Raw genomic sequence first — 25589 nt, 5'->3', positions numbered from 1 at the left:
GTTGGAAAAGACCTTTAAGATCATCAGGTCCAACCATAACTTAGTACTGCCAAGTCCACCAGTAAGCCACGTCCCTAAGCACCACATCTACACATCTTTTATATACCTCCAGGCATGATGACTCCATCACTTCCCTGGGCAGCCCATTCCAGTGTCTGACAACCCTTTCAGGGAAGAAATTTTTCCTCATAGCAGATCTAAACATCACTAGGCACAACTTGAGGCCATTTGCTCTCCTAACACTTGTTACTTGGGAGAAAAGACCAAACCTCACCTTGATACAACCCCCTTTCAGGATGCTGTAGAGAACTACAGGGTCTCCCTTCAGCCTGCTTTTCTCCAGATTAAACAACCCCAGTTCTCTCAGACTTGTGCTTTAGACCCTTCACCAACTTTGTTGCCCTTCTCTGGACTCAGTCCAAGCAGCTCAATGTCCTTGTAGTGAGGGGCCCAGAACTGAACACAGTACTCAAGGTGCACGCTCACCAGGGCTGAGTACAGGGGCACCATCACTTCCCTTCTCCTGCTGGCCACACTGTTCCTGTTACAGGCCAGGATGCTGTTTGCCTTCTTGGCCACCTGGGCACACTGCTGGCTCATGTTCAGCTGGCTGCCAGACAACACCCCCAGGTCCTTTTCTTCTGTGCATCTTTCCAGCCACTCCTCTCCAGGCCTGTAGTGGCTCACGGGTTTGTGATCCAAGTGAAGACTCAGCACTTGGCCTTCTTGAATTTCATACTACTGACCTCAGCCTGTTGATCCTGCCTGTCCAGGTCTCCCTGTAGAGCAGGCAGATCAACACTCCCTCCCAACTTAGCATCATCTGCAGACTTACTGAGGGTGCATTTGATCACCTCATGCAGACCAATGACAAAGATATGCAAGGGAACTGGCCCTGACATTGAGCCTGGAGAGCACTGCTTGTCACTGGTCCCCAGCCAGTTTTTACCTGGAGAAAAATGCACTCATCAGCACCATGAGCAGCCAGGTTCTCCATCACAATGCTGTTGGAAAGGATGTTAAAGGCTTTTTTATAGTATAGGTAGACAACATCTACATCCTTTCCCTCATACGTGAAGTGGATGGAGATACAAGGAGATCAAGTTAGTCAAGCAGTTCCAAGATATCATAAATCCTTACCTAGCTGCATAAATGTATGTATCCTTTAAAAATAATGCTTTGATCATTGAAAGCATAAAGTATTACTCGTTTGACTCTTCAAATATGTAGTTTGTAAATTTAATGTATCTATCTGTGTTTAATGTAGCATGTTCATGTCTACAATACCTTAATAATCCTATATCCAAATGTATCTGTTAAAAATGTACATGGTCAGGGTTGGTTCTCATCACTTTTAATCCTGCATAACTTTGATTCTGAAGACCAGCAAATTCACCAGTAAGCTCAAAGGAAGTTATCTCGAGCTCCAACTCTGATGTCCTGGTCCTGCTCCAAATAGGCATTATGCCAGGATGTGGAGCAGACTGCAGTGGTGGTGATGATGGATGATTGTCTACTGTCTCTAGACAAGAGCTATATATCCAGCTTCTATTATTGCACCACTTGGTAGCACTAATATAGTTAAACTTGGGATTTTTCTGGATCCTATCACAGATGTGGCAAATTTATTGACTTTCCTTTCCAGTGACTTTATCAGTTCCTTTTTCTCTGCACCTCAGAGTCCAGACCTGTATTTCCTATGGACATCCCATCTGGAGACTCTCTTTATTGGCCATAAACAATGTGCAGGAATCAGCTTCTCTGTAGGTGCAAGTACCACCAGGGCTCTGAACAGGATCCCCACTGTTCAGATACCCAGGTGAATTTCCCATCACTGCAATAGTAATAGGTTTTAGTGTTCAGAGAATTATTTTCATTCCTGGGGTGCTCTATAAATGATACTCTTGAATCCTCTCCATGTTCATGTAAAGCATGAAAAAATTTCACTCTCAGTTTCACACTCTGGGAAACTGCAGCAGCTTATTCAAAAGGACAGAGAATGCAAACCAAATCCTAGTTAAAAACCACCCATGCCTTTAGTAATCTTTACACTGAGCTTAGTGGGGTTTGGATTAGTTCCTGCAAGATAGGGAATAAGGGTTCAAGAATTATTGATTCAGTCCTCTTCAATATACCTCAAGTACAGTCACCTTCTAGAGACACAGACCCAGAGCACCTAGAAGGACATTTGGGGAGTGTTGGCCCCAAGGACTCTGATCCTTCTGTTGTTGATTGATTCCAGTTGTAAAAGAAACTGATGACAAAACCATGTACTTATTTAACACAGGCAAAGTTACTTTCAAAGTCACATTTCTGTGAAAGTGAGAGGCGTAAGTGGCAAATAATTTTCTTCCATTTAAATTACAAATCTGCTTTGAATGACATGCAGCCTGAAAGCTCTTCCTCTCAGCTCCCTTTAGGCCATGTTAGCAGCATTTGTAGATGTGAATTTCTTGGTGTTGTCTCCTGTACATTTGTTTTCCTCTGTCCTTTCAACACTACCAAAGGAATATTCAGAAAACTGTACTTTACTGAAACCTGTCTTTCCACTGAGTGAGAGCATGTATCTGTGGTTTGAGCAGTTTGCTGCTCTTGTATAGAAGCTGGAACATATCTAGTAGCTGTCTTAAAGAAAAAACTGCAAAAGTTAAATATAAATTGTGGTAGCAGTCACCAGATGATGATATTTTTCCTTGGCTGTCATCTAGGACCCGAAAGGTGCACACAAAACAGGGAGAACTTGGTGTTCAGTCCATCTTCTTTTATGTTTCCATCTGCTTCATCCTTGCCTCAGAATGTTGTGGGTCTACTACAGATGCTGGATTTAATAATAAAAAAAATATCATACCTGGCTAGGACTGTAGCTGACCCTACAGTTGTCTAGATGTGGATGAGACTTCTCCCTTGGCATCATTCCAGTCCCATTTTTCCCTTTGCATGCTGCAGAGCTCTGCAGGGCCCTTAAGCAGCGAGTAGGAACGATGGACTTCCAATTGCAGCAGGAGATTGCTGCACAGGGTGGCCTGCAGTGGCTGCCAGAAGTCTGATATAAAAATGGGATTTAGCAAATTAGCATAGCTTAAGGACTTCTTCGAATTGTACGTTGCCCTTTTACCTCTGACTTTATCTCCTAGCATTCACTAGCCATGAATATTTTAATACAGCCACCACTGCATCCCTTGGAAGAAACGGCAGACTCTGAGTCTCAAAGCTTCATCTGAAAAACGATGCATAGACATCAATATTGAATAAAAGCTTCAGAGCCAGAGCAAGTCCTTTTTCATAAGCCCACTTATTAAAAAAAATAAAAAGAAAAAGTAATGTAATATAATGAGTTTTCATTAATACTAGTCTTCAATAAGCCTACAGCAAATCCTTAACTTGCTGTGTGCTTGCTACGCTTGTTGAACAGAGCTGCCTGAAGGTGATGAAGGCTCAGAGGCAGAGCATGGAGAGCAGGGAGCATGCAGCAGAGACAGATATGAGCTCTATTGGAGAAGAGGTTCTCCATCCTCATTTGCCTTTCCCAGAGAAGATGGTTATGGATGTTTCAGAGGAATCATAATACTAATTTTCAGCCTCTGCAGAGTGCTTTACACCTGCAAAGGGCTATGAAAACCTGAGCTAATCTTCACTAGTAGGTGGGTGCTCTGGTACCTGTTTTGCAGAGGTGGAAATTAAAATATAGATAGGTTAGTGGGCTGAGCCAGGGTCACATAGCTTCTCAGCAGCAGATTTGGGATGAGGAAACAGGCCTCTGTGGCCACATTCCATTGATCATGCTGTCATGTAGCAACTGTAGCTCAAATTTCCAATATATATATATAATATATGTAGGTAGGTAGGTAGAAAGATTTATAAAAATCTTTCAGAAGTAATTTTCCTCTTTGCTTCTTCCAAACAAACTCCTGAGCTACCAAACCCTGTGTATCATTAAATACAGTTGATAGCCAGAAAATTCAGCAGCAAACCTGTAGAACAGCAAATTCCTCTTCTAATAACTAATGATGCCAAATAGCAGCAGTGTTACAGTGACAAAGAGAATGATCTCTCGAAGTATTTTATTAATTATGCTTCAAGAAACCCACAGCAAACAAACAAAAAGAAACCCAAAGCGAATATCAGGAGTTGGCTCTTGGTTCATCTGAAACATCTCCTTATTACAATTCTTGGTGTGACATGAAATCCTCCAGCTTTAAATAATGTGTATGGAAGTTTTGGCAAAGAGATCAGGAAGGAGAAAGGGTAACATTCACCAAATATGCATTTTACTTCATAGGGCTATAGTGATATATTTTAATAATACATCTGTGGAAGAGAATCTTACTAATCCGATTATATAACAGGGCAAGAAGGAATTAATTCTGAGGTTCAAAACCACCCCCTTCTATGCAGCTGAAATTTTATATTCCAGGGTAAGATGGTTAGAAGTCTTGGTTCACTACACTTCTATAAAACAGCCAAAAATGGATCTTTTCCTGTGGTGTTTGTAAATCAAGGTCACTTATGTGAGAAGGCAATGTTGTGATAAATCTGTCTGACAATTAGATGGAGAGGGCATATCGATGTTAAATTATATTCGTTGTACACTCTGGTCAGAAGGCAATGTAAACACCACAGTAGCATTATGAAACAGAAAATTGCATTCCAGATAATGACAGATATTCATGGTGCATGATTTTACACTTTAATGTGCTTTCTTTTACTCATTCATATTGATATTTTAAATTATGTAACATTCCTTTCTTGATGCAGTTTATTTTTTTCCCTGAAAATGCACCTTCCTCTCCCACTCCTTCTCTTCTCTCTTTTTCTCTGCCTTTTTCCTTTTCTATTTTCCCTTTCCTCTCTCCTTTTTTTAACAGTGATACTGTGATACTTGAAGAAAAAAAAAAAAAAAGCCTAAAGCAAAACCATCTCTGCGAGAAAATAGTTAACAAGTGGTTTCAAGATTTTAAAGTCAGGATTCTATGTGCTATATTTACAGATTCAATCTGTGTACCAGGCTTTGATCCAAGCCTTAGCATGATGACTGGAATCACTCCGATTAACCCAATGATACCAGGCATGGGGCTAGTGCCACCACCACCACCAACAGATGTGCCTGTAGTCAAAGAAATAATTCACTGCAAAAGCTGCACGCTCTTCCCTCCAAACCCAAGTAAGTGGATCTGATGAAAGAGTGTTATTTTCCTGTATATACTGCATGGAAGAAGAAAAAAAAGTTTTTAAATAGAGGGTAGGGAAGTACGGATTTTCTTTCTAAGGTCTACCCTGCATATGAAGTATTGTATGGTATCAGAGCATACTTAAGTTACCTCTGTAAGGTCATGTACTCAATTTTTTTACAAAGCAGAATAATCATTGTTTAAACAAAGCTATTAGAGTCTTAAAATCTACATTTCTCATAGTAGAAATCTGTCTTTAGATCACAAGGTCACAAAATATAACAAAATATTGTGCTGATGATCTCTCTGCTCCCCTTCAAATGCCCACAGATAGATGGGACCAGTCTGGGTTTGTGTCCCTGAACACAGCACCTAGAACCCAAATGTCAACCAGCTCTGGTCCTTACCTGGGGGAGATAGAGGGGAAAGGGGACTATAGCTCCTCTCTTGTCCTTTGGGATGTGTGTGAGGGGAGCAGCATGAGATGTTTCTCCTCGTTGAAAGCTGGGGCCAGAATTCCTTTTGCCACTTCTGGGTCTTTGTGCAAATGGAAAACACTTCCCACTGAGCCACCAGGTCAGGGACAAAGCCTGATTTTGTGCATGTTAGGCCCAGGAGTTTATTTTCAGAGCTATCAGACCAGTGGTTTTCGCTATTATTATGGAGACAAAAGAGAAAATTAAGCAAGTGGTTTGGTTCTCTGCATGTGCTCAGTACCCAGATCATGGTTTAATAAAACTGTCTGTTCATGTGAATATGTATATATATATATATATGTATTTATATTTGTAAATTTCAATATTTTAACCCCATTTACTGTATTAAAGGGACAAAAAATGAAGTTGCATGAATCAGATTCCTTCTTAGATAACTATTTCTAGAAGAATGCTCTGATAATTTATATACAAACAATGTGAGGTGTTATGGCAGGGTATATTTTTCTATGCAGCCTTCAAAAATTTAATAATTTTCATGATTCAAGGGTATATATATTCTATATATACATTAAAAGATAACATTTCTAGCCACTCCACTTCAAGAACACTTGTAAACAGGGAGGTTATCCTTCCCATGTGCTGGCGTCTGCTCCATTATCTGGCAACAAGACAAAACAGATAACTGGTAGAGCATTTTCATCATGCTGTCACTTTATTATGTTTCTCACTTTGTTTTTCTGTGCTCTTGTACTCGGAGGGAGGAATTACATTATGCTAAGACCAGGAGAAGGTGTCCCTCCAGCCCAAGTGCCCAGAGTGTACACAGCGTGGGCTGGCTTCCAGAGGGCCCACACACTTGGGTAGTGTGGCACGTGATGAGTATGCGCCAGATCTGGTGATGTTCAGGCTTTGAATGTACTATACCAGAGTTTGAGATCTTGGTGCTCAGGATCCAATCAGTTGCAGGAGCTCCCCTGCTTTAAAATAGAGTGTTTTCTGTTTTTTATGTGACTGTGCAGTGTAAAGGAAGATCTTTTTAGACCTTACTGTCTGTCCTGGAGAACAGCCTGCAGTGGCAGGAATTTATCTCTGAACCTCCACTTAAAACCTGGAAAGGTTTACATTGAAGTAATCAATTTTGGACAATCTCTGCAACATTCAATTATTTTGCTTCTCTCTCTCTCCTCCCTCCATGCTCTATATAAATGTTGCTGCCCAGAACTGATCAGGGGAATGAACACAGCCAATGGATCAAAAGACAAATCTTGTATTCCAACATCTTTTCTGTTTTGACTTAGATCTTCCACCACCATCAACAAGAGAGAGACCTCCTGGGTGTAAAACAGTGTTTGTTGGAGGATTACCAGAAAATGCAACGGAGGAAATTATTCAGGAAGTCTTTGAGCAGTGTGGAGATATAACAGCAATTCGGAAAAGCAAGAAGAATTTTTGTCACATTCGTTTTGCAGAGGAGTTCATGGTTGATAAAGCCATTTACCTTTCTGGTACTTCACGTTCTTTAATGGATTTTCCTTGCTTCTCATTTGTATTTTGTGATGCTAATGTTTACTTTTTTTTTTTACCTTTTATCTCAGCAAGTCTTCCTTAAGCTTAGTGACTGCAGCCTGGAGTGGCAAGGGGCAATTTTGTATTTATCTGTGTCTGCCAAGACTTGTGCATGGGTTTGTATGTTACTTACCCAGGAGCGATTTCCTGCTATCCCACAACAATGCAGCAGATTCTGAAATTCACTACAGAACAATCCTATTTTCAATTTGTACAGGTTTATATAGTTTAGCTCACAGGTTGTGGAAAGAGGAAGGCACTAGGCCAGGAACACTGCTGTTTTCCAGTGCCAATTTCTCTGATGGGCATGCAGTTTCACTGGCATATTTTTATAGATTTGCAGTGCAGTCTGAGTAAAGTCTGCCTTTATGCATGCATGTATTCAGCTGCTGTATGGGTTTGATTCTCAGCCCCATCTGTACTCTATGTCTGTTTCCTTCTAAGACAACAGCAACCTGGTCTAGTGGGAGATGTCCCTGCCCATGCAGGGGACTTGGAACTAGGTGATCTTTAAGGTCCCTTCCAACCTAAACCACTCTATGATTCTATTATTCTGTGATTCTATGAACTACTGCCCCAGAAACTCAGGTGTAACATTTCAGAATCTCTTATTTTCTAACAAAGGAGCAGTGGGGGAAAAAAAGAGGGAAATAACAAAACAAAACAACCCACACCAACCAAAAAAACCTCTAAGTTACAAGTCCCAGACAAAAAAGAAAAAATGAAAGAAGAAAAAAAAGGAAAAAACGAAGAAAATAAAAAAATAAAGAAAAAAGATGGGAAACAATTCTGTTGTCACATACCAGGCTTCAGTGGCTGTCAGTGCCCTTTTAAGGTCACAGGCTCCTTCATATGAGGATTGGCTTCCTAACTGAGCCCTTCTTCACCTTTCTGAGCTGAACCCCATGCGCTCTGTGTATTTGTCCCCACAGGGTGGTTCATCTCTTTTTCTGGGGAGCCCCACAAACATTGCATTTCCCCACAAGTGTAGGGTTACTCTTCCCAGTCCCTATCTTTCTTCTTTGATAATTTATTCACTTATTACTTCCAGAAAGCTGTGGTTCATTGGGACAGATTACAGACATAACAGTAGGAAGAAGCAGGAGACATTTTCCAGCTTTAAACTTATGTCTAGAGGGCCCCTTCTCCACAAGAGACAGAGCAAGAGGGGAAAATCACATTAAGTAGGACCTGGTGTAACTATATATGATAAAAAAACCAGTGGGGAGAGAGCAAAGAAAAGCTCAGAAGTGTACAGGCTGACACCCTGGGGCAGAGACCCAGAGTCCCTCTAGCTCAGTTTCCTGCTTTTCAGCAGTTGACTGCACCTTTTGCTCCACTCCAAGTCAAGTTTTATTTTAATTTGATGTGCCTTATGTCCCAGAGGACCAGATTTGGTGATTAGAGGCAGAAAATTCCCTGTGCTGCCATGTCCTTGTTTCTAATATACTAAAGCAAGCATTCAGAATAATGGAAACAAGCAGAGATGGAATTGGCAGATTCCCTTCCTCATCCTGAATTTTCTGATGGTTTATTTCCAGGTTTCTGATCCATCCTTCCTTCTTCCATTTCCTTTTGTCACAGTCACACTGCTGCCTACACTTCCTCTTACCTTATGCTCCACAGCCTCCCTCTCTAATCTGCCTTTCCCTCCACACCTTTTCTTCCTTCTAAAGTGTTGTTGTACTTGGTGTCTCTGAGCAGATCAGGAAAAGTGAAGTGGGGGGAAACCAGTGGAGCTGCTAGGAAAGAGGAAGGAAAGGAGGGGGATGCTGCAGCCAAGCTTCCCTTCTTTTTACCACCAGTGCAAACTCATCAGATGAAACAGGGAGCACAGACTTTGCCCCCTGCTTTGGAGCAGGGAGGTCTGACATTAGGCAGGGGCAGGGGGTATTTTGTACTGAAATATTTGGGGGTTTTAATTAGTCTTTATTCCCTTCATTAATATAATGTAGTCTGAAATGGTGGAGATAAAGCATATTGTTAAGGAATTTTCTTTTCTTTGTAAGAGACAAAAGATACTTATATACAAACAAAACTTGTGGTTAATATAGTATTCACATTATATTAGGGGACAGTCATGCCTTTGATATCTGTAATATAATGATAATTTTGTCGAACTAATCAGTTTTATCTGTCTACCCCATCTAATCTCATCAAACTTTGCATGTATCCTGTGCTTATCATCAAAATTCTGCAAGTGATTATAAAATTCATCAAGTAGTTTAATCCCTGATTTATTTTTTTTTCCTTTCTATTCAACTAAATGTGTATGAAAAGGAGTCTGGGAGATGGGTAGAAGACCATGATAAAAAAGTTGACTTGAGGAAGGGTGGTTCTCATTTAGCCCTGAAAGTTACCTTTTGATGTCCCAAGGCAAAGACTTTGTAAAGGCAGAATATGAGCCCATGAGGAAGCTCTTTCTCCAAACTGTATGTACTTCAGTCTTGTGGCTGACAATTCAGTAACTGCAGCAAATATTGGTGGCCCTGGGCTTTAAAATATGGGACAAAGAGATGGTTCTGAGACAGGTCTGCTTATACCCCAAAAGCCTGTGTATGCATTTTTTCTGAGCTGACATTTTCCCCTGTTGGTTTCCATTTAGTCCTGTGTACTGATTTTATTTTATGTTCTCAATTATCATCATCATCAACACTGTGCTCTTGATTCCCAGTTGGAGAGCAGCTATTGGCTGGTCCCCAATATAGCAACACTCAAAGGTAAGTCAAGCCATGGAGTTTTGACTAGACCTGTGATATGGAAATACTGTGTTTGATTTTTATTTAGCACCCTCATTAATTTTTCTTGTTGTTGCTCCTTTAAAGTGAAGATCTTGGCAACTTCCCAAAGTCTTTCCCTCTGCCATTGTGTGGGAAATTGGAATAAAAAATGACAAGCCAGGCATGCATTTAGTGCTAGCTGCAGTCCTGAGAAAAAAGATGGAAGAAAGGGTCTCTGAGGGCAATTCATTGCCCATGCAGGAAGGGGAGGCAATAGTAGGTAGTTCTCTTGTGCATATAAATACTCACAAACATCAAGAAGGAGCTATGGTATTGGAAAAGAGGGAGCCTCCCAGCTGACCTGCAGCTCAGGGCTGCCAACTCAAATAGGTGCATGAGGATCCCATATACAAAGTAGGACCTGCCAGGTATGCACCCCTTGCTACACAGCATCTTGCTGAGTATCAGCCCATCACAGAGTCTGCTCTTCATTAGCTCAGCCATTGGTCCTGTAGAGTTCATAAAGACTGATATATTAGGGTGCAAGGAGACATGACAAAGGTGATTACTTTTATTTGCTATTGGGAAAGATGCCAAGCCTTGAGGAAGCTGATCTGAATTTGAAGTTGCCCCTGCTCTGAGAGTGGGACTGGACTAGATGATATCCAAGGTCCTTCCTGACACAGGATGTTACAGGTTTCTCCACTGGTGAAAACCTCCTGGCTGGATGGCCACCTTCACTCTTAGGAGTTAAACAAGCAGTGAGATTTTTCCAGTGTGATTCATGGGCAATTTCAAACATCTGTGCATTCTGAGGAACTTACCCTGGTTACCTAAAGGGAACCATTTGTCCAGTGCTACACAGAGTACTGGGTTTTGGACTGCAATTTACACTATTCTGTATTTTCTTCCATTATCCCCATTTAAGTCAAAAAATGTGTGCCATTTTAGTAAGACTCAACTTTGCTAGTGCACACACAACATGTAGATACATAGTCCTTTACATTAGCTCTTTATTCAGAATAAATGAACAGGAGGATTGTGTCCTGCAGTGCTGCCTTTCTTGGTCTGTCCATGCCCAGTGTGCTCACCAAGAGGCAAAATTTGGGGCAGAGAAGAAGAGAGACTTTGTCTTCCTGGAAGGTACAGCTGGAAGATCTAATTTTAGGTTGATGAGACCTGGCACCTTGACAGTGTCCCTTCATGTTGCTGATAATGTCATTTTGGCACAGAGCAATCTCTATTAGAGGAATGCAGCTGGTTGAGTCAAACCATGAGGGGTGGGATTAACATTTTTCACAGTTATCAGGGTGGCTGCACCCCTGACCCCCTTTGGCTGTCTCCCTCATGCCTACTCCTCAGTAGATAAAACCACATAGTTACCCCTTCATTATTTCAGGGCCCAGCTCTGAAAGGTCACCCCTACTCTTCTTGTATTACATCTCACTGAGCAGAATCTATCTGTAACTCTTCCCTTCAACACCTTGTGACTAGAGCTACATATACATGACCACAAATAGCCTTCTGTGGGGAAAAATTAGTGTTTACTCCTCTGTGCAAGAAAAAGCAGACCAAAATAGAGGGGCTTTAAAATAAACAGTTCTCTTGTTTGCCTCTCTTGCAATGGGCAGTCCTGCTTCACCCCAACCCTGGAGACCAGATTTAGTAGGTTTCATGGAAGCTTTTTATGCCTTCTGGCTTTGAGGGACCTTGTAATCACTTAGCTTGAGTTTTTATTGTGGGTCTGGATCCTTACTGGAAAATGAAAGTCATAGCTCTTCCTTACTGACAAGCTACTTGGCTGAACTCCACAAGATATTGGAAAAGAAAACATCAAATCAAGACACACCTGAATGTTGATTGGGTTGTTTTTTTTTGTTTTTTTTTTTTTTTGTTTTGTTTTTTTTTTTTTTTTTTGAATGATGACTACATGCATGGATATTTAATGTCTTTGAAACTATTGTCTTAGATAAGCTGTAGTACAGACAGTCCCTTGTGTTCATACAGCAGAATGTTTTTACAGCAGTAAAATAAACAGTGTTCCTAGATATGCTTTTTTGCAAAGATTGTCCTCATCTCCCACATACATCTTAGCTTTGCTCCCCGGAGAGAGTTCAAAACTTGTTTTTAACTGTGGTGGTGAGTGAGGTGCTGAAGCTCTTCAAACCACAGGCAAGCCACAAGACTGCCAGGTATGTTCTCTTGGATTGCTGTTCAGAAGCAACAAACACCATTTTTCTTGCCATTTTGAACAGGACTCTCCTGCCCTGAAGTTATTACACAGTGGATGTAGGAGGATGTGTTTCTGGAAAGCTCTCTATATGCCAGCTCAGCACACAGTTCATCTCTGCAGCATCCCATGATTTGAGAAGTCTCTGCTGGGTTGCTCTGCTTCTGAAGGCAGAGAAATTAAAGCTAGAGCTGTGCAGTTTGGCCACTTCACCTGCATCTGAGGGCTCTGCTTGCAGCTTTTGACATAGTATTTTCTCACACTTTCACTGAACCAGCACTTTAAAAGTTTGAGAAACTGCTCTGTGTCTTTTGGCCTTGGAAATAAAACTTGAAAAAAGCTAGGTGCCCAGCATATGCTCTTCCACACTAGTGCCACAAAAAGTCATTTTTATGGGTTTGGCATAATCTTCTTGTCTTCTGACAGCAGCCATGAGTTTTATTTCAGGGCAGGGTCCTGTTGTACTGTTTTGTAGTACTGTGCTTGCAGTCTGTTAGCTTTGACATATGATACATTGGCCAAATAATGAATATTTAGAACATCACTGAAGATGAGGCACAAACAAGTTGCATTATTTGTTCTGAAAGAGGTCTTGCAAATGTCTATAAATCCATCCACACTTTAAAACACACTAAAGAATCCTGACATTAATTCATTTGTAGGTGGTTTATATTTGTTGACAGAAAAATTCCAACAGGGAATTGGGAAGTAGCATTTTCAATTGTAAAGCCTCTGCCTCAATGCAGCTATGACACCATATAGTTTGTGGCCCAGGAATTCATGTAGCACAATTTTCTCTTTCATCTTTAGTCATGATTTTTATAAAACTCAACTTTTCTCCACACTTTCAATTCCTCTGGCTGACTGGAGAAAAGCACTAAACTGCACATGATCCCAAGAAGATCTGAAGAGGCAGGACTTTGCATTCAGACCAAAGCATTCTTTTTTGAGTAATGTTTTGGTTTGTGCTGTTTTGGTTTTGTTTAGCTGGCCTTTGCACTTATAAAAGGTGGGAGTATCAATTAGAAAAATGACATATTTGAGAGACTCCTAAACAGGAATGTAGATTCTTTACCTTTGGGTCACCTTCTTCAGCTCATCTACCATGTTTTTAGGTGATGCAGAAGGTTGTGAAGGAAAATGAGTGGAGGAATGTTTATAGATTCTGTGTAGCTTGTGGGACTGTTAATGTACATTTTTACTTAAATGCATTTGAGAGGGATTTTTTTTCCCTCTCAAAAGAAAAAAAAAAAAAAAAAAAGAAAGCAAAGAAGTCCTGCAACAGTTAGTTCTGCTTGTTGATTTCAGGTTACCGCATGAGATTAGGATCTAGCACAGACAAAAAGGATTCAGGTCGCCTTCATGTTGATTTTGCTCAGGCAAGAGATGACTTTTATGAATGGGAATGCAAACAAAGGATGCTGGCCCGAGAAGAACGCCACAGACGTAAAATGGAAGAAGACAGACTGAGGCCTCCTTCTCCTCCAGCAATAATGCATTATTCTGAACACGAAGCTGCTTTGCTGGCTGAAAAATTGAAAGGTAAGCAGCATTTGATACTTTTCAGTGTATTATTCCTTAAGAGTGGGAGGCATCCAGAAGTCAGAGCAGGGGAGCACATTTCTCTCCGATGTATTTCATTGCTCGCCCTCTTAGCTTTCCCTCACTCCTCAGCCATTTCTATGCCAATGGTAATGATACTCACCCACCTGCTAGAAATGCAGAAACCTATCCATCTTCTTGTGTTTTGGCAACTAAAACACAAGCTACAGGATACTAGAGTGGGTTTTTTTCTGTTCAGTTGCCCTCATCACCTACCATGGAAATGCTCTCATAATAGACAATCTTCATATTAAAGGCCTGATTCTTAAAATTCCTTTATTCCTTGACTGGTATGTTACTATGCATGCTACTGTCCCAGCTCCTAGCATTTAAATTCCTTTTATCAGCTGCATTTTAACATGCTCTTCAGATGTAGTGGTGCACCTTATTGGTGATACACACCATCCATGCTATCATTGCCTCTTTAGGGTTAGAATGAGAGCATATTGTTATGGTATGCAATTGCTTCCTTGTTTGTTATTTGTTTTTTTCCCAGGGTCACTTACTGAGTTATTATTTTTAAGGGTGCAGTTTGAAGATACTTGTCTTTAGTGGTTAACGTAAAAAGTAAGGAGAAAAGAAATGAAATTATTAATGGTAAAGACATTTTTAAAAAGATCAAGCAAATCACTCTTTATACCCCTTAGAAATGTGTTTGTTTTCATCATATGTTTAGCACTTGTGTTTGGTATTCTTTCCCTGCCTGGTGGCCAATCTTGTTACTTTACTCTGTGCCAGGTCACAAGCAACTGTGATTCTTGCCACTTGTTTTAGAATTAATCAGATTAGACTTAGGCTGTCTGTCAACACAACAGCCTCTGTTCCAACTAGGAAACAGGTCTGGGAAGCCAAAGGACAGTGCAAAGTGTTGCATCCTTGGAGCACAGAGCAGAGATGCACCCTACTGTCTCTCTGAGTCCTGCATTAGTCCCTGGTAGTTGTCACTGTTCTGTGAGTCTGCCTGTTTGGACAACTGATATTCTCACCATAGGCACTTCACTATTAAATAATTCACAAAGTAAATGGGAGACTGGTCAAATAATCCAGGTGGATTGACAGACCAGGAGAAAAGGAGGAAACAGACTCAAAATTAAGAATTTTTAATTCTTACCGAGCTTCCAGTCCAGCTGTAGAGGTTATACAACATGGACTTTTGGATCCATCTGTTCCTAGAATCTGTTTGCAGTAGAATATTTTAGGAGTTAATCTTTCAGAGGGATTTTTTTTTTTTTTTTTTTTTTTTTATGTAGTAGGGCCTAGAGGTTTCCTGAACTAAGCCAGAAGTCTGGACAGTTTCTTCCATCTGGATAGCCATTGCTTGGGGGAACTGAATGTAGGGGGTTTTGCAAGATGTTTAAGATTTCTGTTTTTAGAGGGTTTCTGTACCTAACTGAAATTTATTCCAAGCATTTTGATCTTTGGTTTGTCTAAGGGATGTTTGACCAGAGCTTGGCATATATACACAAGTATAATATGGAAATATTTTGAGCACAATACAGACCAGCATCATGCACATGACTGAATATGTCTCTGGAAATAAACTTTCAGAAACATACAGAATTAAATATAATAAATTCAGAAATATAAATGGTAAGCTTTTGTTTGTTTGTTTGTTTGTTTTTGAAGTCCATCAAGGTAACAAATTGCAGTTTTAAAAACTTTGCTAATGAACTATTACTTTATAACAAGATTAATGGCACCAGACCTGAATCACAGAATTAGAAGGTAGATTTAGGTTAAATATTAGGAAGAAATTCTTTATTGTGAGGATGGTGAGACACTGAGACAGACAACTTCACAGAGAAATTGTGGCTGCCCCCTCCCTGGAAGTGTTCTTCAAGACCAGGCTGGATGGGGCTTTGAGCAACCCATGGCAGGGGGACTGGAACCAAATGATCTTGAAGGTCCCTTCCAACCTAAACCATTCTATGAATCTGTGATAAAACTTGGGGTCAAAATCTCACTCAGAACCCAAAGTCTCTGGATATCACCACATTTTCATTGCTGCAATAGCCTTGACAATTCATCTTAAAGAAAGTAATGATCAAAATATAGATACTACTGGCAAGATTTACCCTGAAAGACTGGGTTTTGAGCAGATGCTTCACAGTTTTTTCTTAAGGAAAGTCATGGCCTCCCTGTGGTACCCACTTCAAAAGACTCCTGAGCTCCTTTGCCAGCTCATGAGACAGAGCTGCAGGTGCCCAACATTCAGGTTTCAGCTCCTGCAGTGCCTCCAGAACTTCACTGAGCAACACTAGCTGAAAAGCCAGCCAAAATATGTGCACATCTGTCATCCCAAGATCCTGCTTTGCAATCACAGATGTGGACAACTTGGTCTGAATCCAAGCAACTTTTGTTGTCAAAATAACCTCGGAATTTCCTGACAGCAAGGAAATCTGATGGTGATCAGAGATGAACCAGGCTCATCAGCCAAGTGCCCTCTTGTGATCTAGATATTTATTGAGTCTGGAACAGAGGTGACAGTATCTTTTTTTCACCTTCTGCAAACTGCAGCATAAAACTTGAAGAAATTATTGGGTTTGTGTACCAGATTTGGCTGGAAAGTCTCTCCCTGATGTTGTCAGCATATTCCTATTCCTCTCATGTGCTGAAGTCATAGAATCATAGAATCATAGAATCATAGAATCATAGAACAGGCTGGGTTGGAAGGGACCTCAGAGATCATCGAGTCCAACCCTTGATCAGCTACCGCCACAGTCACTAGACCATGGCACTGAGTGCCATATCGAGTCGCTTTTTAAATGTCTCCAGGGACGAAGAGTCCACCACCTCCCCAGGCAGCCCGTTCCAATGTCTGATCACCCTTTCCGTGAAAAAATTCTTTCTAATATCCAATCTGAACTTCCCCCAGCACAACTTAAGACCGTGCCCTCTTGTCTTTTTGAGAGTTGCCTGGGAAAAGAGACCAACCCCTGCCTGGCTCCATCCTCCTTTCAGGTAGTTGTAGAGAGCAATGAGGTCTCCCCTGAGCCTCCTCTTCCTCAGGCTGAACAGCCCCAGCTCCCTCAGCCTCTCCTCATAGGATCTGTGTTCGAGTCCCTTCACCAGCTTGGAAAGTCACTGCTGTAACTGCTGTAGAGTGAGTGAGACAGCTGAAAGTAAAAAGTTCATTATAAAATTTCATCCAGGTAGTGCATACTGGTATGGAGACAGGAAAAAAACAAACAACCAACCCAAACCAACAACAAACAAACCAAAGGTAACACCAAAAAAAAAACCACAAAAAACCCCCAAACAAACAAAAAACAAACAAAAAAACCCAACAAAAGACCACACCCCAAAAAACAACCAAACAATAAAACCTCAAACAAACAGAAAAACAACCAAAAAAACCTCACCAAAACCCTGGTATCTCAAATAGCACTGTCTTGAAACTGGGGCTGGGGACTGAGATACCTCCATAAATGATGCTTTCCTGCAAAAGCAAGAAGGTTTATGACTTGCCCTCCATTCCCTGCTCTCTGTGGACTGTGCCAAATCCCTTCATATCTGTAAAGAACTTGGTTTGAACATCTGATTTATGCAGAAATAAGGAAAAGCATCAAACTGTGGCTCAGTGCAATTTTTCAGCACTTTCCATTGCAAACTGTGAATACAGTACTGGTTTATGGGCATCTTTTTTTCCCTTTTCCTTTCTCCTTTTTCCTTTTTTTTTTCCTCTATTAAGGTAGAAAAAAAAATATTCTTTCATTACATTTTCATTGCTGTCATCATGAAAATTTCTTTCTTCACCTTTCATGTTATTAGCCAGGAGTGTATTCACTTTTCTTTTCCCTTAGTTCCTGCAAAATTGTTCCTCTCCCTAGACACTTTTTGTTCTTTGTTAACCCACTTTTCACTATGTGACATTCTGCCAGTATCTTTGGTGTAGGTCTCCTGGATTTGAGCCTGTATCTCTAGAAATATAGGCCTACACTACTAACTTGCATTAGTTAAACATTTTTTTTAGGTTCTCTGCACTGATAATTTGCTAGTGATGTTGTCTGTTGGTCACAGTCAGATCCAAAAGGAGGAGAAACCAAGGATATGATTGTTCATTAAAAAAAAAGGAGATTTCCTGCATTGTCATAAAGTATTTAATTGAATTTTGTTTCATGCACCCTCATGAGTCCAGCACAGTCTTCATAAGTCCAGCACACAGAAGGCAGATGACACCTGAGCCTGGTTTATCAGAATGAAAAGAGCACCATCATTTAAACTATCTGGGTAACACAGAAGAATATAAGTTTCTCCTCAAACAAGGACCATGCTGATAAGTTTTAGGTTTGTACCACACATTTTAGGTTTGCCAACTGGTTGGCAATAAAACCACTATTTAATTTTTAATGAAAATTTATTTTTGTTTGAGGGGTTTTTTGACCTCCCAGACCACTAAAATAGATTTGAAAGGAGTAAGCAACGTAAGAAATGGGTGTCGTTTCTCTAAGTTGGTAAAATACAAATTCACTTTTCCAAAAGGTACTCCTTAAATCTACTTTTTGATTCAAATACTTCTAAGCCTGTCATTACATTGAGAATAGTTTAATCTCACCATTCTCTGAATGCCAGGGAATAAGATAACTGGTTAGTGAAATGTTTGGCCTCCTTTCTGACATCCTGCTGCCTGGAGTACAAATCTCTGTTTCCTTGAGGAAATGTATCAATAAATTGATAGATGTGTGAGTTCTGGGAAACCAAGACCTTTTACAGGAAAGTGTAAATGTGAATGGCTTCCTTAAACAGCCTTTGAGAACAGACCCTGAGTTCTGGTTCTGACAAAACCAGCAGAGTATTTTGTCTTCTGCTATTGCATTACACAAACCTGACCTTCTTGTCTTCTGGATCATTGCAGCATTTTGGTTGGTGTGTGTCTTTGAGGTTTCAATTTGTCAGTATGAAATCAGATGTGTTATTACTGCACAGTGAGTTGTGTCAGTAGATACTTAGGCTCAAATTTGCATACTTTGACATCTGTTTTCCTGGGTGCTTTATAAACGGTTGAGTAATGTGGTGCCCAGAACATCACACAACTGGAGATAGGCTGAACCTTTTATCCTTATGTGGAGCACTGCTCTGTCAGGTGCATTGGAACAAAACATTTTAATCTGTGTGCTTGTGACATTTGCTTTTCAAAGCAGAATTTTGAACATTATGTGATTCTTAATTCAAGCATATCTGTTCCTAATGGTATCATCTTCAGAAATCACTTCTTGCAAATAAGCTGCTTCAAAATGCTACATCTGTCTTATTTCCTGCAGATAGTTAAATAGTTCCCTCATCTAACAAAGACATCTCTTCATATCTGATTATCTGTTTTTTAACTACTTTGAGCAAAGGAGACATAAATATCTGCATGTAATATACAATACCCTAGAATTTACCTCCCTTTTAAACACAGTATTTCTTTATGAGCATGGGAAGGTTATTCATGTGGTTTTCAATTTAAAAGTATATAATTTGAAAAACTGAGAAGCTGCTTTTTTTCCAGACACTGTATTATCCCCTGAAGAGAGAACAGATTGGAAATTTAAATAAATAGATGGCAGCTACAGTAGAATGAACTAACTGGGGATGCATCTTGTGCAAGAGTCAGGTAACATCAAGCCTGACAGTCTCATCCCTTGCACATCATTTGAAATATAAACAACATTTAATTGCTTGGGAAATAGGATATTTCACTGAGAAGAAAACCGCGCTGCTTTCATTATCACTCTGCACTTGAGAGCCAGGATTGTATAGTGCTGCAGAAGTGATGTGGTTATCCAGAGAGGTAAATCTCACACAGAAAGGATCAGATTCAGTACAGGGCGACGTCAGAAGAGGAGAAAAAGCTGAGATCCTCTGGACAAATCCAATGAGTGCCAAGTTTCATTGCTGTTGAAATACTCCAGGCCTTTTTTTAGCACAGCTTTTTTTCTTATTAGTAGCATGTCAGGACAGAGCCCCACCACAGACGTGTTTCTATGCTTTAGCTTCAAATCTGTTCACTTTACCCTTCCCATTTTTAGATCATCATTTTCTTCTTCCTCCTTCCATATGCTGCTGGCATCTGTCATGACACAATACAGCTGGCTCTGAGAGCCTTGCACAGGGGCTATGAGGAGGCACTGTGCAAGGGCACTTTTGTCTATTGGCAGAGGAGTGTAGGATGGGTTCATCTATCAGCAGTCTGGGAACCCCATTCCCTGGACACCTCTGTCCAAAAAGCCTGCAAGAAGTACATTTGCTGTTAAGTGTATTACTAACAGTGTTCTCCTTCACCTAATCCCTACTGTATCAATGCAAATCTTAAGGTTTTAATATAAACCCACTTGATTAAATGTACCTCACAGCAAAATGACTCCAGTTAATTGCAGCTCACTGATATGAAAGTTTGTGGTGTGATTTTGAGAAATAGAGAGGAAACTCAGTGCCCTCATAATTACTTTTTATTGGAAATAATGGCATCAGCAGGATAAGGTAATGGATTTCTGTGTCTCACATGGAACACCCACCTCTGGAAGAATTCTGTGTGATTTAATTTGAAAGAAAGATTCTGATGACAGTGATGGGACAGAGTACCTTTGAAGATATCTTTTAGCAAATGTGTATGAGTATTTTTATCAAATCTAGTTTCAGCTAGATGTTTATTACATAACTGGAAAAGTTTCTTAGTTATAGCATACAGTTAAATCTATTTAAGAAGTAGTAAGGTGGATATTAATCACTCTTAAAAAAACCCCTTTGGCAGTAAGAATTTTTATTGCCTGACTCTCATTTATTATGCAGTGCCATTGGGTTAAAAATGTTATTAATCCCAGCAGTGCCAGACTGATGCGTGTGTTGCATGGCACAATTATATAAGGTATTTTGAGCAGGGAAAAAAAAAAAAAAAAAAAAAAAAAAAAAAAAAAAAAAAAAAGAAGGTGAGGGCAGTAGCTGGAGAGTTGTGTTTCTAGGTCAGAGGCAGGCACTCTGTGCAGAAGAAGCTCTTAAGCCAAAAGAAAAATAGGTCGTCATATCATAGTGGGACCAAAAATGGCATGTGCTGGGCAGCAAATTGTTCCTGATGCACAGGGGAGCTGAGCTGAACCTGCTGATGGGAGAGGTTCATAAACCTTTTCCCTGGCCTGTTCCAGCCACAGCAATCACCTGCTGTGTTCTGGTTTTGTTGTTGTTTTTTTTTCATTGAATTCAGTGTTTGCAGTTTCGAAATCTTAGTTTTAGTCAAATCAATTATTAAATGGGAGGTCAGATTAGCAGTAGCCTTGGCTGTACACCTTCCTCTGGCTGCAGTTACGTGGAGTGAAGAAGTTTGCATCCTAAACTGGCCTCTACCACTTTCCTGTAAGAGCTGATCTGGTCCCAGTTTGACAAACTGGAACTGGGGTGTGATCAGACCAGCAGCTCCAGGCAGACCTGGGGACAGAGTTACCATGAACAAAGGGGTGGTGGTGAGTAGGTGGGGATGAGGCAGGGGACACAACCTCTTTTTCAACAACAACAACTTCTTCAGCTGGTAAAGGACAGGCTGTCGGCCAGAGGCACACAGAAAGGGAACATCCCCAGACTCATTTCCCCCCTCCGTGTGCCCTGCAGCACAGCTGGAGCTCACAAGAATCCTTTCAATGAGTGTTTGTTAACTGGATTAGTACCAGTCAGGACAGGGTGTAATGAAAGGGCACACCTGTCCTTTGCCATCTCACAGGAAAGACAAAGAAAAATGAGATCATTAATGCAACCCAAAATTTAAGCAGCCGGTGCTAGGTGTAGTCATTAGGATAAAGAGCAACAGCTCTGTCTGTTCAGCATCTCCTTGAAAGCCTAGAAGATTGCATTAGAGGAGAAAGATTGGGGATAAAAGACAGCATGTGCTGACTCTGGACAACACCGTGGCCCATAGGACAACACAGAAGGATTACTGTGATTTAGACAGGCTCCAAGTCTTGTGTGGATCGTCTCAAGTACTTTTTAAATATTTGAGAATATCCAGAGCTGAAAAGATACTAAAAAGGCTGAAAAGCTACTGTAGCCCAGTGTTTGATCTTGTCCCAGCTAAATAGCCAGCAAACAATGTCAGTCTTGAAATACAGACATATAAAGTTTGCTGTATTTGTAATATGTCTGTAAGTGTGAAAATGGTAGTAATATGAGTATTTGAATGCCTGGCTTTGGGGTGATGAATTAATCTATGTCCTTTCTAATGGGTAAGGCTAAGGACACCATCACCTATGTTGTGAAAACACCTTATGGAGGGGCTTACCATTGAGAGATGAAGAGTCACAACATTTCAGATTACCCTGAGTTGAATTCTGCCCTGTGTTACACCAGAGAAACTCCATAATCTGAGAGTAAAACTTCTGTTTCTAGCACTTTTTCCCAGTATTCCATTTTGTCAAGTTCTTGACATAGCTTTTTCTATTACAATGTCTATTTCAGTTGGAGTTGCTTAGAGGCTGTCAAACTGTGGACAGAAAAATGCAAAACATTTGTCAATAATTATTCCTTTTTTTTTTTTTCTGTAAAAACATCCCCATTGACAACTTGCCAGACAAGCCTAGGGATGACACGTTTTCTTTCCTTTATATTTCATTTCACCTAAGTTGTGAGCTAGGATTTAAGCACCAGATACCTTCAGTTGATAAAGGAGGAATTTGAAACACCTTATCTCCAGAGGCCTCTGTGATTGACTCTAGCAGCACCTGGAAATCTCTATTGACAAACACCCAGCAAGCTGTCCTCAATAGATGGGCAATACTGAAACGACATCATGTGCATCACAGCCTGCAGAAAACCCAACACAAGCCCACAGATGCTGAGCAGTGTTCTGTAACTGCTGCACTTGTGTCATGGTTGGGATTACCCTGACAAAATGTCTGTTGCAGAGGTGTCCATAGATGAGCAGGCTCAGCCCAGGCTCCCTTTGCAGCTGGAGGAGGGAAGAAGCACTTCTGGGCCACAGCTGACCTCACCTTCAAGCAGACAGATAAAGCAAAAATGAACCAGCCTGTCCAGCAAGTGTCCATCTCTTTCTGCTGACACTACCAGGACCGTGGGGTTACTAAATCAGATGTTGAAATAAAGAAGATGAATCCTAACTTATTTGCTTAAAACGTGTTGGAGAAGGTTAAAGCTTAAAGTGTGAGAAATGATTTGCTGTGTGCTTGTTTTAAAGGAACAATTACATATGGGAGCATGTCTTCTATGAAGGAATTTATTTGAAGTGTATGTTTTTAAACAGTGTATATTTATCTGCATCCGACTGCAAGGGAATCGTTTTAAACAGAATTAGGAGGGTTTTTTTTAATTTATTTTTTAACGAATGGCTGCAATCATAAGGCGGCTGCAATCATAAGGCAGTTCATGCTCTGGTTAAATTAGATTCCAGTGCATTTCTTCTGGTATTTATTTACTAAATAAAAAATAAATGAAAAATCCAATCTAAACCCCTGATTTTCTAAGTGGACCTCTCATTGCTCAGAGAGAGTCACTGCACTGTGGATGAGGAAGATTAATTCACAGTGAGTTACCTTATACCAGTCATGAGTAGTCAGATCAAGAATGTAAGTTAGAAATGAAGGTGAAATAAGGCAATTTTAAAACTGTAGAGAAAAGATTTTATTAACTAATGTGCTGCTGTTGTGCATATATTACCCTCTAGCATTTCTTCATGTCCTCTAATTATGTAATCAATGAAGATGCTGATGTTTACCCATGGAAGTTTTTTTCCTGCTTGCACAGACTCATGAATTGACTGTAGCAGGCCCACAGACCTCTGCAGCTCTTTGGCAATATAGTATGTTAAGGACAGGCTTTCAGCATGTCCTTTTAAACACATTGAATCTGTCTGGCAGAATGATGGTGTGTTTATGAAAATCCCTTACAGACACCAAGTGTGTACAATGAAAAGCAAACAAGTTAAGGTGTTTTTTTTTTTTTAATTTCATAAAAATTCTACAGCAAAACAAATAATACCAGGGAGAGATTAGAGGAAGAAAGCAAGGGAGAATGGTTCTGTGCAACTGATTTTCCTCGTGCATCTTCCTGAAATATATATGCTAAATTCTTCACACTGTTTCTCACAGGTCATGGTGTACCTCTTCAGAGGTGCTTCTGTGTATCATTTCTCCCAGCTTTACTGTTCATGTCTTGACCTAGATTGAACAGGATAATTTAGTCTAAATGGTACATCAGTGTTGGGTGATGATATAGATAATGATGTCTACGAAGGAAAAAAAAGAGGAAGATTCAGCTGTAGTTACTCTCTTCTCAAAATCATCCCCATCCTTGGTGTTAACAGGCGACTGCCATCAGCAGGGTGACCTGACTGTAGAGACTGTTGGAAATTGCATGCTAACATTGCCAGAAGCCATTACAGGTTATTCTTTTTGACTACTGTAATTATAATAAACATTATGTTCCAGGGATGAGTTCTTGGCTGTATTGAATCAGTGACATCCAGCTCCCATGCAACTCAGCAGGCTGAAGATTTTACTCCTGCCTTTTGGAGAGCCTCATCCTAGTGCTTGCTTGCAGTGAAGAGGCTTCTTCACCTTTGGCTTTTCTGAGGCCCAGATTCAGTCAACCTCACTTATCAGAGCCACTTAATACATATCTGCTGCATATGTATCCAGAAAAGCTCAGAAGTGGAGTCTAAACCAAGGGGACAGAATGGAAAGAAGAGATGCCTGACTTCTTCCCCAGAGACAATTATTCATGAATGATGATGAAGATGAATCACATGTTAATGTAAAGTCACTTTACTATGCAAAGGGAGGCTGTTATGATGCTCTTATTTTGCAAATTTTTTTCAGAGGTCTTGAGTGAACGTACCTATCCAGATGTGGAGAGAAAAACCTATTGCTGTGGCTGAAAGCACCTTTCAGTTAGCAAGATACTAAAGATGAGGCATTGTCATTTGTCCTCTCTGTACTTTAGAATCCTTGCCTTTTAGGGATGTGATTACTGATTCAAAATAAAATCCCAAATAATCACTTAAAAATTAGTATTTTATTATTCTTTATACATCAAAAGCAGAGTCTTGCAAACTATGTCCCACAATTCTGTATCCTGTGACACAGTTGGTTAGGTTTAATATTTTTTCAATTTTCATTTTAAATGTCTTTTGGTTATAACTATACTACTTCTCCCCACTGTAACTGTATACCATCTCCTATAGAAAGGTATACCTACCATCTGAAATATATATATAAAGAAATCTAACCAACAAGGACTAGATGAGATGTTTAAAACAATTTGTTGGGAAATTGAAGTTTTATAGAATAAAATCCCGAGCAAAAAAAATTGAGATCAAATTGCACAGAAATGCTTCCACAGGAAGACACTCTGTTGTAATAACATTTTCTTGCAGTTCAGCCTAAATGGGACCTAAAAAATGTGTCCTCTTAATCCTGATGAAACCAGAAGTGTAATGAATGCTGCACTAAGAGTCTTCTGAGGGAGCTGAGAGCGCTGTCACAGGAAAGAAGATTACTTGGGGAAGGAGTGTACAAAATCTAGCCACCAGTTTTGGTGACCTTTCTGCAAAGAAATGTAACTTTAGTTACCTAAATGGTAAATATAAGCCTGCAGTCCAGATGTTTTCCTGGATTCATCTGGACTCCTTTAAAAAAAACCATTTAAACAAAACATAAATGCAAAATACAACCCAAATACAGACACATCATCTGTTCAAAGCAGTTCCTTGTAATTAATCGGTGCTTTGAGGAAGAATCGTTCAGCCTTGTCATTGTTCATTAATTAAGAATGTGATGTTAGTGAAATCTCTTGGCAAAAGTACAGCTGATCCTATGCTCTAAGTCTGAGCTTTTGGCTGAACAGATTAAGGCAGACACATTTCATTGTCCTTAGTGGGTCCAGTAAT

At 40.2% G+C, this 25589-nt stretch overlaps 1 protein-coding gene across 1 annotated transcript in view; it reads left to right on the top strand.

Moving 5' to 3' along the window:
- Positions 1–25589, top strand: part of ENOX1 (ecto-NOX disulfide-thiol exchanger 1) — a 141166-nt gene that overhangs the window by 31957 nt on the left and 83620 nt on the right. Inside the window, exons 2-4 of the mRNA XM_030456302.1 lie at positions 4988–5161; positions 6904–7110; positions 13430–13663. Of these exons, the coding sequence (XP_030312162.1) occupies positions 4988–5161; positions 6904–7110; positions 13430–13663 (615 nt within the window). The remainder of the gene's footprint in view (positions 1–4987; positions 5162–6903; positions 7111–13429; positions 13664–25589) is intronic.

The sequence above is a fragment of the Calypte anna genome, chromosome 1 (genome assembly GCF_003957555.1).
Source record: "Calypte anna isolate BGI_N300 chromosome 1, bCalAnn1_v1.p, whole genome shotgun sequence".
Lineage (NCBI taxonomy): Eukaryota > Metazoa > Chordata > Aves > Apodiformes > Trochilidae > Calypte > Calypte anna.
Note: the sequence above shows the minus strand (reverse complement) of the source record. Positions and strands in the feature narration are given on the sequence as shown.